The sequence below is a fragment of the Schistocerca americana genome, chromosome 10 (genome assembly GCF_021461395.2).
Source record: "Schistocerca americana isolate TAMUIC-IGC-003095 chromosome 10, iqSchAmer2.1, whole genome shotgun sequence".
In the NCBI taxonomy this organism is placed as follows: Eukaryota; Metazoa; Arthropoda; class Insecta; order Orthoptera; family Acrididae; genus Schistocerca; species Schistocerca americana.
In genome coordinates this window covers 63,454,954-63,469,617 of record NC_060128.1, presented here as the reverse complement: position 1 = coordinate 63,469,617, position 14,664 = coordinate 63,454,954, and the positions used below count along the sequence as shown (strand labels likewise).

Sequence of the window (14,664 nt, the reverse complement as noted above, 5' to 3'; positions counted from 1 at the left end):
TCAGAACAAAGTTATCATTCAGCAGTTGTGCTACTAAGAACACCATTGTCTTTAGAAGTAATTTTATTAGATTTAAATGTCTAAAGGTTGCTAATATAACTGTTGTCACTTCATTTTAATATTTATATTCAGTGACAAAAGCAAAAATTTGTTGCTCCATTGGAATCAAAATAAATGTGAAATATTGACAGTTAATGCAGTAAAGTGAACTTCAGGAAGACCATTTCTTAAAGTTAAAATACTTTTGAAACACATTACAGTTGATACTACTTGACTTTAATACCAATGAGTAATTAAAGGAAACCATTGAAGAGTAGAATGAGATTGAGATGACTTTCAAAGAGTTAAAGTAAATTTTGTTCCCTGAACAAAAAAATGTTCGTTTCATACATGCAAAGTATGGAATGATAAACGCATGTACACAATAGACTTCCGCGGTTGAACCAATGAGGGCAGAATGATGGCAGTTTCTGAGTAGCAGGTGTTGTTGAAAATCTTGGATGGTGATGGTGCAACAGGAGTGTAGTGAGAGTACTTCTATGACTTCTTAGGTCTGTGGCAATGTCACTGTGGCAAGAGGATGTTTCCACATGCAAGTTGAGTAGAATGAGTGGTGATGGGAGTATGTATGTGTAAGCTTTCACGGTCTCTATTAATTTTCTGCTCTCTGTTGTTCGCTTTGACTTCCTGTAGGAATTTGTATTTGTCGAGGAGGTGATCTATTTAATTAGCTTGTAAATAAAATTCTGACAATTATAAACAATAACATGGTCATATTTTTTAAAAATAGACATCAATAATTTGTTACCTTATGAATGGACACTTCTTGGAGGCACAATTTACCAACTGGGTGATGGCGTTAATATAATTTGTCGTTGCTCCCCATGGTTATATTTAGCAGGCAGAAAGTCTTAATTTTGGACATTTTAGTTATGCCACCAGTTTGTGCTTTTCCCCTTCCTATACACAGGGTGAACCAGAACTCCACCAACAAACTTTCAGAATTGGTACTACGGATCAAAATAAGAAAAAAGTGTCCAGTAAACAGTCTCTAAAATGTATACCTTCAGAGGTGTGAGCACTTCTTCAGGAGAACAGATGTTTCACAGTAGTGAAGATGAAAACTATCTCGTAACTTATAAGGTATGCGCTTAAGAGCCCATGTTTGCTCACAGTTTTTCCGTTCAGATCTCAGACAGTTTGTTTAATCCTGGTTCATCCTGTTTGTAACTTTGTTGAACCGGCTGGTAATTATACTGTTGATCTTGTTGATATTTACACATACATATGCTAAGAATATTACTTTTATAATTTTATGGTGTGGGTCACTCTCATTGTGTGTCATTTGGTCTCTGTTAAATATGTTGTTCTCAGTCAGGAGAACATACAGCAATTACAATTACTCCAAAGTGCATTCAGATGTTTCTGCTAGTGAGCTGAGGTATAAACCTTTTCAGCCCTTGTTTAAAATATCGTCTGATATATTTCCGTGCATTTCGAACAGTCACTGCGACTTTGGTGGTGCAATCTTGTGCTGTCAGATATTATATGTTAAGTGAGATCTCTAAACAGTGGTTCATTTACTGTCTCGAGGCGTGAACTATGCGTAAGAGAGGCGTTTCAAGTTGCGTGTACCTGCTTTCTAAGATATGGCATTCCTTTGGTGTTCCATTCATGCACTCTTTTTCTAACTTCTGCACACAACACTAACCTTCAAGCCATCTGTTGAACTACACTGCATTGTTAGAATGTTACTGTGTTTTTCCTTGGGATCATTTCTTATGGTTATAAGAAAGTTGCAGAACAATCATCATGGCCTGTTGGCAGTATTTTGCTTTTAAATTAGGATTATTTATTTGTCTCTTTTTTTTTCCTTTTTGAATGAAAGTAGATATTGCGCATTGTTTATTTTCTGATTTATTAGCTGTAAGTAGTTCTTTCTCCCAGTAATGTTGAGGTCTGTTAAACATTCATGATGATCGTTCTGTTTACATTGCTGAATAGTAGACTAATTAAGCTTAAGTTTCCAGGAATATCTTAACTTTCTCTTCTGTGGTTATTGTGATGAATGTGCTTCTAATAAAAATATTGCAGTTGTTTCTTTCTATTGCATATCTGGTATGCCAGCAAATTTCTTCGTGCACTGCTTCTATTTGATTGCCTGCCACAGTTACAATTCCTGGGAACTGGAGCAAATATTTGCTTGTTTAGTTGGGAAAAAATTGTTTTATTGCAACCATGTCCTCAGTTCTCCTGTAGTGTTTGCATGAAGATGGAGCATGATGAATGTGAACTGCATCTTTGGATCTTCCAGGTTACCTACAGAGGTCACATTAAAAAAGCTTGTGTTATGTTGAGATTCCAGGTGATTTGCTTCATGTTAAATTTTGTACATGGTTCAGTTGCTGTTTAGTTTAGCTAATACACTCTTGCTGTTTGTGCTCCATCTTCAAGCGAAGATACCTAGGTTTTTGGGGAAGAATCTGTAATTTTTGTAGCTTTTTAATTCATTTAATTTATGGTGCCAGTAACAAAATGCATAAGTTGGAAATGTTTTTTGGCAACCATTTTGATTTAATTTGGCACTTCTTTAGCTTTGTCAGAGTTCTTTTTCTGGTAACAGTTCGTAAATAAACAGAGCTCATTTGTTGAGAACCTTGGAAATAAGTAACCTGAAATTAGCTTAAATAGTTTCACATTGCCTGTGGAGTTCATGCATTGTTCAAAGATAATTAATCTCTTCTGGCACTCTTTGAATTTACCTTATCCAAAGAAACCTCCATAATCCTAATATCTAGAATGAAGCCACACCTTTCCTTGTTATAAGTCCTCTTACTGAACTCGTATGTATGCCTTCAAAATTTCTCATTAGAGTTCGTATAAATTTGTACATATAACATTTTATGCATGGCTTTTTTCGTGGTCTTTATCGCACACCATCACTTTCATTACTTGGCTTATACATTTGTACGGCACTCAGTTTACAGTAAAACGAAATGCTGATTGACGGCTGTTGTTGGCAGATTTCCTTAAATTTTTCTTTCAGGGGAGGGGGACTGTTGCCATGTGGGGATGTCCCTCCCGGTAAAGGCCCAGGGATCAATCTTTTTAGTTTTATTAATGAAATGATTTATATTGGTTAACATGTATTGATGATGTTGTAAGTGTCCACACTTCAGAACTTTACACACCCACTTTATTAGCCCCACCTAACCTGTCACTTTCGAGCAACTTGTTTATGTTCACCGTAGTTGTGGTACTGTAATGATGTCAGTAGTTAAAACGTTGTTCTGAGTGTTTTATGCAGGCTATTAATTAATTGTAATAGTTAGATTTGTTCACTTCGTTATCTTTATTATCTTTATTATTTGTACTTTCTTAGGTTCTATTTAAATTCAAATGTAGCAGATGGTAAATTAAGGGAACTGTAAATGCTACACTGCCATGAAGAGAACACAGGTTTAGAGAATGATATTGCAGTACACAGTTTCCTCCTTACTTACCTCCTGCCACATTTACATGCTTTTGTTAAAGCGTAGTGAACAAATCTTTCTTCAGCACAGAACTAGAACAGAACAATTTTTTTCCTTGTGGAGGCAAGTCAATGTCTTGTTGATAGAAATATTTTCTTATAGGATCAAGAATTTGATGGACCGTTTATTTTTATTGTTATTTAATTCTCAGCTTTTTGTTTCTTTCATTTAATCTCATTTAAGTTTGCGTTGTCGGCTGGTACCTAAGCGGAAGGCTTAATGAGTTATTTATTTCTTTAATTGAAAGTTCATTTTGTCTTTGTCTATAGCCTATTGCTCCACCCCAAATACATACCAGCCATATACCAGAAACAATCATATTTATTCACCATACCTGTTTTCCATTATTATTAAATAAAGTGTGGACATTTACATGTGTCATTCAGTGTTTTACGTAGTAAATCTTTGTAGTTGATAAGTTTTTACTTGGAAAAAAGAGATCATTTGTTGATTGCCAATGTAACTTACTTCTCCTTAACTTGTTAGATCTCTTCAATCCGACCAATCGACCCATCCTTGAACGCCAGAAGATAAAGTTGGTTGGTTTTTATGTAAGAGGAAATTTGAACTGTCAGAAAGGAACCAGTTTCTTAGATGTGTAAATTGTTCTTGGTTTCACTATGTGTTCTTGTTGTTGTATTTTCCCAGTGATTTAGTTTTGTGTGTTGTGAATGAACTTAAGTGTTAATTTTTTGAATGTGCATTACAAGTAATTTATGGATGGTTGTTGAGTTATACTGTTAGCCCCCCTTTTCTCCAAGCATATTGTGATCTATTGTTACTGACTACATTCAGAGGTTATTTTTTATTTGAGATTTCACATTTTTTCTTGCTGTTTTTGCACAGTATTGGTGTTGATTTTTCTTGATGTCTTTTTGTACCTTTTTGATGTTTGGCTCGTATTTGACAGTGTAGGAGATAAACTGGATGATTTTAATCCTTCAAACCTTGAGTGCACGTGCACCAACAGTAGAGTGATTTCCCACTTCATGAATGTGTACCTCCTGCTTGTTGCTGAAAGAGAAGGCTACGAAACAATTGGTAGGATTTAAAAAAAATGTCCATAACACAGCACGATTATTAGAATGGAAAGTGTTAAAACTAAATTCCTTCCTTTCTTGTAAAATTTAATTCTTGGTGGAAAATTGACTCTACAATAGGTGTCAGCTTTTTTTAAGGAAACTTGAGACGCTTGAGCCAGTGTTTCCCCCATTTTGTTTTGCAAAGTCAGTTTGAAAGAGAATGTGAATAACATGAAATCAATGATATATTCAGAGTATAAATATGCATGAGTAGAGTGTGTACAGAATAATGTGGCCAGCATGCCAGAGAGGAAACCGAATGCTGGAGAGAAAGTGTCATTCCAAACTGAATAACTGAACGATTTCTGCTAAAAATTCAACAAAAGTGACAGTATATTTTCACCTGACCAGTTAAGTTTTCTAACTTTCAGAGAAGCATCACGAATGATGAATTCTGATTGAAACCTACATCTGTCTTGTTGCCCTGTTAAGATTTGCTTCTTTTGCCAAAACACGGAGTTCCCACAGTTTCACCTCACTAACATGTTGTGCATGCACAATTGCAAGAGAATTCTGAAATGATGGTTTTTTTGAGTGAGGAACTGACAAGTAAGGTCAGTAGCTTATATAGAAGCACATCCTCGATAAAAAAATGTAATGACTTCATATATGATAATCCAAAACCCATAGAATTTCTTATTTCACAAGCTATCAATGACCCTTAAAAATAAATTCTTCTATTGAAAAAAAATCTGTAGTTCAAGGTATAACACGGTAGATAATGATGTTCCGTATAATAAGCATATGGCAGACAACTCTCCTCGTTTCGCGCTATTGTTTTTCAAAATCTTGTTTCAGTATCTCAAACCATTTGAGATATGAGGAATGTTCTGAATATTTCATTCTGGCTTTTGGCATTTGCATGTTCAATCGAAAATGCGTACTCTACTTAACATTAGTTTTCTCAAGACAGTGACATCCACTCGAGCTAAATAAAAATTCAATATGTTAGCTAAATTTCATGAACAGCAACATATTATGTAATATGCACCAAATGCATAATTGTGATCCCTATTTATTCATTGCAAAATTTTTTGAATTTTGTAATGTCTGTCTCACATGCAAATATCACAGTAATTATGACCATTAATGAAATGTGGGCCGTCATGAAGCTGACGTATAAAGCTATAAGTAACACAGAATTTTTTTTTTTACTGTATAGTACTGTAGAATCGTTTGAGGAAGATTACAGGCTGTGCACCTTGATTTCGTCAGTGCAGCACATTGCCAAATGGCTGAAAGTGGGCAAACAATGTTTGCCTTACCTTCTGAACAAACAAATGAACTTGCCCAGTGCTTCGGACAAAAATTGGTCACTACGCACCAGCCACTGTATCTTAGGCGGACTCGACCCAATGCTTGCTAGTAATGTGCAACAACTGACTGTGACCTTTAAAAGGTATGTCTTTAATGTGTTCCAACTATTGGGGGGAACAACTGCATCTTATTTGATTAAGAAGATATACTAAAACAGTACTCGCCTTTTATTGAAAATGTGAGCTAACCAAGATGAGTAAGCCTGGAAACTGAAAGCTGAACAATTATAGTGTCACTCCTAGCTGCCAAGAATAATCTGGTGCAAAGAGATTTTAACTTTAATTCCATTTTAAGAGCATTGTAACTGTTTATTTTGTATTAATGCATCACACAACCAACCCCAATTGCATTCATTGAACGGTGTAGATACTTCTATTATAAATGTGTTCAGGAGTCAGTTTGGGGCAGTGGGAACCATATTGCCATAGCAACACACATTAAATATGCTATTGAGCTTAATTTGCCTGTTAATATTTTTGATGTTATTGTATCAGTGATTAAATTTTCAACATACTTGTTTCATAAAAAAATCTGCCGTGTCAGTTCTTACAGACTGTCAATGGTACAGCTCTTCCTATGTGTAGAGTTAGTAAAGAAAGTTCTTTAGTTTTGTAATACTGATGAAGCATTACTTCAATTTAGCTTCCATATTTGGTAACTGTTTATAACTCCTTAGTTTACAAACTTAATTGAACACTTCTGTTCTCATAATACTTTATACCTGCTACATAAGACAATATGATTTTTTTTTTTATGTGGCAGAAGGCGAAAGTAACATTTTTGTTAATGTACTCACATGCATGAAGTGGGTAATTACCTACAGAGAAACAGTTTTTACCACATGATTTCTAAATGTATGTTCTTTGCCTGGAAATAATAAGCACTAAGTAACAACGTATATGACATTTTGGAGCAAATTCTTGTTTTATTTGTAATGAAGTGTTAACATAAACTGACATTTCCTCAGAGGAGTTGCTTGGCTATAGAAATGTAGTTCAGTTACAGGCAGTTCAGTTTTATAAATTAGTGAAATACAGGTTTCATTGCAGTTACCTAGTGCTTAATTGTTCCTTTGATTTATATGTAATTTTTTTTTGCTAGAGTTGTAGAATGTAAGTTTTGAAGTGCCTGTGGCCAAGCACTTGGTTGTGGGCCATTGCTGTGGATAGAGTACCCTTATGTGCATGCTTCCAGAAGATGGGGATGGGCAATTCCCCATTGGCTGGCCTGGCTGCTCTCGGACTCGGTGGCCTGAACGCTGGCACAACAGGCGGCCTCAATCCAGCAGGTGAGTGTAAGTGTTGACGAGTCATTGTTGTCATCAGTAGGGGAAATGTCTACTCAGGAAAGCATACTTCAGCCAACTCCTCTGTTATAATCAGTTACACTCTTTCACCAGCCCCGTACCAGTCTGTAATTTTTACATTAATAAGCACGCGTAATTATGTTCGTAATTCAGTCTCACAGCAAATTTAAATTTTCTCCACATCAGTGGAGTGTTTTGTGTGTCTAGCTTTCCACTGCAGCACAGGAGCTAGAGGATTTCCTGAACTTCCCACAGTGGTGAAATATTCCTTTCAGTCAAAAGCAATTGAAGTGTTTGATGCACGGAGACAGCTCCACTTTTTCCAGTTTGTGGCAAATTTTAAAAAGGTTTAAAAATCCAGTTTTCACCAAAACCAAAAAATAGTCAGCCTTGTGTTAAGTTATGGGGTGTCTAATACTAATGACCAGAATAGACAGAAATACATGCACTCAGGTACGTGCAGTGGAGTTTTGAATTTTGGAGCTGCCTCCGTTTTGCTCCAAAGTGAATGAAAAACGCTTTGTAGGGCCATTGTCTCCATAATTAATCATATTTCAGTTTTAAAAAATGAAAAAGCTTTGTAGGACGATTTTCTCCATAATTAACCATATTTCAGTTTAAAAAACATTTATTAATGAAGAAAGTACAACATTATTGGCACAATACATCAGTATCTACAGTTTTTCTTCAGTCTTCTAGCTCTCCCTCAGGATCGTTTGAAGCATCAGATGTCAACTGGTCGTAAAAACCAAATTTCGTTTTGCGCAACATACTTTCTGGCCAGCTCTTTGACATCATTAAGCTTTTGGTCTTTAAGTGGGAGGAGACAGTCACAAGCTTGATGAAGGTGGTCCAATGTTATGAGGATCGTAGGTCCTTGGCTGCAAATTTGCACATTATTGAACACAGTCATCCTTACATTCGCGCTGCGTTGAATAATCCCTTTACCGATGTATGGTTGTTCACAGAGGAATATTTTGTACTTAATGATTAAATATTTCTTCTTTCCTTGTTCAATAATCATATGTAAGAGTACGTTAAACAAAAGTTCTTCAGTTTGTCAACAAAGCTGAAATTAAATACCTGGTCCACTTCAGTGACTTGAAATTTGGGGCTGGTTCTTCTGATGATGTGAGAATAGTCCACTGGTAGAGAAACACTTTTCTATGTTACAAAATGCTCTGTCACGTGGCATAAAGCTGTGGCCTGGTTCTGGGAATTGATGACCAATCTTTGTAAAGTGACCAGCTACTGCATTAACAAATGATTTTTTTTTTAATTTTGTGACACACAGTTACCGGAAAATAAAACAGGTAAAAGTATTTTGGTATCATCTGTTACTACATGGTTGATGTAGTGATCTATAAAACTGATTGGCTCATCAGACGTCTTTTTTCTGATGGTTTCATCATAGAGATAGAAATGATGTTTTCCCAGTCTTAAAAGACAAAATTGCAAAGTTATAGACCCACAACTGGCGTTTACAAAATGCGTCCCCAGAAGAAACTTTCGGGAGGGGCATATTTTGTTGGTAGTTGAAGCACATCATCTTGGTGTCACTATTATGGTGTGAAAGTGCCATCTTGTCGTTAATATCTTCATAAAATGAATCCACCCAATTTGATGAAGTAGCTTGGGATCCTGGAGCTCCTTACGTCTCTCATCTGAGGTGGAAGAGGCACTGAGTTCCTTTTGTATGTTTTTGAAATGTGTGTGATCTTGGATGCCTGAATCTGATATTGAAGGTGTTTTGAACTACCGAAAGCAAAAATCATATTCTACTGGAGATTCAGAGTGCTTCTCTATGTACAAATGATGCATTTCTTTGATAGTGAGGTTGGCAGGCAAGTAAGTATTGTCTGTTGCCATTATCTCGTCGACTATAATGTGATTCTCACCTTGGAAAACTCAATGTGACAATGAACCTTTTGCACAGTTTCATTTGGAATTTTGTCGTGTCTTGTATTATGCTTTCCCCTACCATCTGGTTTCGGCGTGCAAGTTACGTAAAAAAAATATTCTTTGTGATGTTTTCTACTCGCTTTGTGGACACACCGCGCAGTGACGCAAACACTGTTTTACAGACTTTTGCATTACTCTCACCACTCACACTATAAAAATTTGAAAATGATCTGGGCTTTCCTGTTCCACTTTTTGGCCTATTTCTTTTAACACGAAAACCTTTAACGCAACCAGCCAAATACACATGTTGGGTACAATTACTCGTGCTATTGTGGTGCTTTCTGTCAACCTTCTGCTGTTTTCGTATGTCCGTTCCCATTGTTCCTTGTACGATCATTTTTTCCTCTTCATTAGTCCAACAACTGTGTCTCTGCTTCTGGAATCTTCTTCTGAATCGGTAGATGTCTCATCTTCACCTGCCTTGTACTTTTCTCAAGAGTTACAATTAAACAGTCGTTCCTCTCCTGATTCATTCATATTGACAAAAACTGTGAAATCAAAAGATGAAGTCACAAAACAGATTGTAAGCCTGTTAAAAATATCCCTCACACAGAATGTGCAGTGTTTACACTATGTACCATAACATCCTTTCTGCTATCATTTGGGGGAAGAATGAGGCAGCTCCTGGGGCTGATTCAGTTTTCACGCAAACCTGGAGTACAGGCAGCTCAATCTGTTGGATTTCTCTGGAACCAGTGGGTGGAGCTGCCTCCTCCTTGCACCAAACCCCTCAGTTGTCATCATTACATGATTATACTTTCCTGTGATTAGGTGTTATAGAAAGTAACAGTCAACAGCAAATTTAAAATCTCATATTGAAGAACTTCTGTAATGCATAGTTAGCATCACATGACTGTGGCAAATATACCCGAACAAGACACATCTACATCTACATCCATACTCCGCAAGCCACCTGACGTTGTGTGGCAGAGGGTACCTTGAGTACCACTATCGGTTCTCCCTTCTGTTCCAGTCTTGTATTGTTAGTGGAAACGAGGATTCTCGGTATGCCTCTGTGTGGGCTCTAATCTCTCTGATTTTATCTTCACGGTCTCTTCGAGATATACGTAGGAGGGAGCAATATACTGCTTGACTCCTCGGTGAAGGTATGTTCTCGAAACTTTAACAAAAGCTCGTACCGAGCTACTGAGCGTCTCTCCTGCAGGGTCTTCCACTGGAATTTATCTATCATCTCCGTAACGCTTTCGCGATTACTAAATGATCGTGTAACGAAGCCCGCTGCTCTCCGCTGGATCTTCTCTCTCTATCTCTTCTATCAATCCTATCTGGTACAGATCCCACACTGCTGAGGAGTATTCAAGCAGTGGGTGAACAAGCGTACTGTAACCTACTTCCTTTGTTTTCGGATTGCATTTCCTTAGGATTCTTCCAATGAATCTGTGTGGCATCTGCTTTACCGACGATTAATTTAATATGGTCATTCCATTTTAAATCACTCCTAATGCGTACTTCCAGATAATTTATGGAATTAACTGCTTCCAGTTGCTGACCTGCTATATTGTAGCTAAATGATAAAGGATCTTTCTTTCTATGTATTCGCAGCACATTACACTTGTCAACATTGAGATTCAATTGCCATTCCCTGCACCATGGGTCAATTCGCTGCAGATCCTCCTGCATTTCAGTACAATTTTCCATTGTTACAACCTCTCGATATGCTACAGCATCATCCGCAAAAAGCCTCGCTGAGCTTCCGATGTTATCCACAAGGTCATTTATATATAGTAATGGTCCTACGATACTCCCCTGCGGCAGACCTGAAATCACTCTTACTCCAGAAGACTCCTCCATTGTGAATGACATGCTATGTTATGTTATCTAGGAACTCTTCAATCCAATCACACAATTGCTCTGATACTCCATATGCTCTTATTTTTTTCATTAAACAACTGTGGGGAACTGTGTCAACGCCTTGCGGAAGTCAAGAAACCCAACATCCACCTGGGAACCCATGCCTATGGCCTTCTGAGTCTTGTGGATGAATAGCGCGAGCTGGGTTTCACACGATCATCTTTTTTGAAACCCATGCTGATTCCTACAGAGTAGATTTCTAGTCCCCAGAAAAGTCATTATACTCGAACATAATACGAGTTCCAAAATTCTACAACTGATCGACGTTAGAGATATAGGTCTATAGTTCTGCACATCTGTTCGACGCCCCTTCTTGAAAATGGGGATGAGCTGTGCCCTTTTCCAATCCTTTGGAATGCTACGCTCTTCTAGAGACCTATGGTACACCGCTGCAAGAAGGGGGGCAAGTTCCTTCGCGTACTCTGTGTAAAATCGAACTGGTATCCCATCAGGTCCAGCGGCCTTTCCTCTTTTGAGCGATTTTGATTGTTTCTCTATCCCTCTGTCGTCCATTTCGATATGTACCATTTTGTCATCTGTGCTACAATCTAGAGAAGGAACTACAGTGCAGTCTTCCTCTGTGAAACAGCTTTGGGAAAAGACATTCAGTATTTCGGCCTTTAGTCTGTCATCCTCTATTTCAGTACTATTTTGGTCACAGCGTGTCCGGACATTTTGTTGTGATCCACCTACCGTTTTGACATAAGACCAAAATTTCTTAGGATTTTCTGCCAAGTCAGTACATAGAGCTTTACTTTTGAATTCATTGAACACCTCTCGCATAGCCCTCCTCACACTACATTTCGCTTCATGTAATTTTTGTTTGTCTGCAAGGCTTTGGCTGTGTTTATGTTTGCTGTGTAGTTCTCTTTGCTTCCGCAGCAGTTTTCTAACTCGGTTGTTGTACCACGGTGGCTCTTTTCCATCTCTTACGATCTTGTTTGGCACATACTCATCTAACGCATATTGTACGATAGTTTTGAACTTTGTCCACTGATCCTCAACACTACCTGTACGTGAGACAAAACTTTTGTGTTGAGCCGTCACGTACTCTGAAATCTGCTTTTTGTCACTTTTGCTAAACAGAAAAATCTTCCTACCTTTTTTAATATTTCTATTTACGGCTGAAATCATCGATGCAGTAACCGCTTTATGATCGCTGATTCCCTGACTACGTTAACTGTTTCAAATAGTTCGGGTCTGTTTGTCACCAGAAGGTCTAATATGTTATCGCCACGAGTCGGTTCTCGAGTCAGAAGCATCAGCATTTGTCAGTTTCAATTGGAATCGCATCAGACACTATTGATTTACAATAATTGGTTCGTTTTCTAAAGACTTGCTTGCCCATGTCTTACAGTATGCAACACTAAAGAGAGGTTTGTCCGTAGCTTGTGGTCTAATGGCTAGCATTGCTGCTTCTGGGTCCTGGGTTCGATTCCCGGCTGGGTTGGGGATTCTCTCTGCCCAAGGACTGGGTATTTGTGTTGTCCTCATCATCATTCGTGACAGTGGCTCGATTGGACTGTGTAAAAATTGAGACGTTATACGGACGCTGATGACCACACAGTTGAGGACCTCACGAATCCATCATCACCACCATGACTAAAGAGAGGTGTGCTAGAGCACCCTGAGCATTCCTAGTCAAATCAAGGAAATGTTTAGTGCACACATTATGCAGCAGTTGACACACTGGTCTACGCGATAGTACCTTTTATGTGTAAAGTTTGTAGCATTTCCCAGCTAATTGGCTACTGCACTCTTGTGTTACTGTTGTTTCCTGATACTGTCTTCATTTCCATCAATTTCTGTAAAATGCTTGTATGGGTATGGTTTATGCCATTATCGGTGTGGTCAGAGCATATGTGAGGTAAATTACTTCATCAGGAGCATTTTTAATTCCTGCATACTGAGTAGAAGAGTGTGTGTGCCGACTCCCCTAGTTCACCAGTTCTGCCGCGAGATGTCCGTTGCTCCACTTGTGACCCACGGCAAGCACAGTACACAGTCTCATCCATTCATGAAATTTACATTGAAGATTGGATTGTGCTTCTGTGAAGATGTTCAGTTTACACAGGAAGATAATGAAAGGTTTGCTGGAATGAAATACACTGTAACATATGCAATCTCAGGAAGTGTATTACTGACAGATGACATTGCAAATCAGAGACCTTAAGGTACGAGACTGATATTCCAGCACATCCTTACTAAACTTTGCTGTCAAGAAATAAACTGAAATTCTTCTCCATGCCATGAGATATTCATAAGGTACTTCCAATGATTACTCATAGGCATGGGAGTTATTTTGGAAGCAAAGCTCCTACTTTTATTGATGAGAATGTCTCCATTTCATTAACATTTTGTGAGCCTCTGAATCTTTGTACAATGCATCATTGCAGAAATAAGTGTGTCCACATAGTTGTTCATACTGTCTGTGTAAGGAATGACCCTGCTGATTTGTTGTCTTTGAATCATATTACTTAAAATTCCCTAAAAAATTGTATTTGGCGGCCATTGAAATTACTACAGAGCTAGTCTTACATTTATTTGTTGAAATCACCTCGAATCAAAATGAGTGGAAATTAACTTGGTGCAGACTTTTGATCCAGCAAATTCAGGGAAGTAGCTTTCTGATAAACTCATTGATAAAAAAATTATATTTGGTGACTCTGTCATTAAAGTACATCTGTTTATCACAGAATTATTTCTCATACACTTCATTGCGTGATTTTTGTCCTAAAATACTCACATTATTGTGGTTTTGCCAACTGGATTTGATTAGGGCAAGTAACTTTATTTTTTATGCCAGGAATTTGTAGACATTGCCAGACATTTTTATTCAGAAGGTTACTGTAAGATGCAAATGCAATGATTCTCGTTCCAGCTTGCTCCAGTTGAATAATTATATGCTTCAATATCTGGGAGATGATGACCCCATTGGTAGGATGTTGAACCTAATAAATTACCTTCTATGGGATGCTTGTATTGAAATTATATTGTTGTTTGGTGGCATATTGAATTGATTCATGGTTTGCATGTCTGTCTTTTAGAATCATTACTAGGATGAGAATACTACTTCTTTCCTTCAGGGTAAAGAGAGATTATATTGAAAATTAGTAAATGCATTTGGGCTTACACTTCATTTTAATTGGCATTAATATATTGTTGACATAAAGTTACTCTATGTATGGAAATAGGACACACCATGCTACAGACAACGTGGAGGAATAATTGCCTTGTTGAAAAATATGCCACTGGATATACTATAGCCTGTGTGTATTGGCTCAGTGCAGTGTACCTCAGTTAGATGAAACCATAATTAATTCCTATATCTCCATTGTGAATATACATAATGTCTGAAACACTTCGGTGACAGCATGATGAAAAACATGGCCATCAGCGAACTGGCACAAAAACGTATTTGTTCTGCATCATATATCGAAGGCAGAAGCAATTTTAGCTGTAATGATTATTACCACAGTTCATATTGCACTGTGCAAGGAATGCTTTGATCTCTTATGTTGGGGACAAATTATGTAATTATTTTTCTAATATTATCTGCAGCATTACTAAAATGGTTACTGTTGGGCTGCAT

The 14,664-nt window shown here is 37.5% G+C and overlaps 1 protein-coding gene across 13 annotated transcripts in view; it reads left to right on the top strand.

The window, feature by feature from the left end:
* The window catches only part of LOC124552687 (poly(rC)-binding protein 3), a 504,870-nt gene that overhangs the window by 472,506 nt on the left and 17,700 nt on the right, over positions 1-14,664 (top strand). For 11 of the 13 annotated variants that reach the window (XM_047127022.1, XM_047127010.1, XM_047127021.1 and 8 more), the window contains one exon: positions 7,127-7,220. In XM_047127022.1, the coding sequence (XP_046982978.1) occupies positions 7,127-7,220 (94 nt within the window). The remainder of the gene's footprint in view (positions 1-7,126; positions 7,221-14,664) is intronic. The other 2 variants (XM_047127018.1, XM_047127020.1) reach the window with 1 other exon arrangement.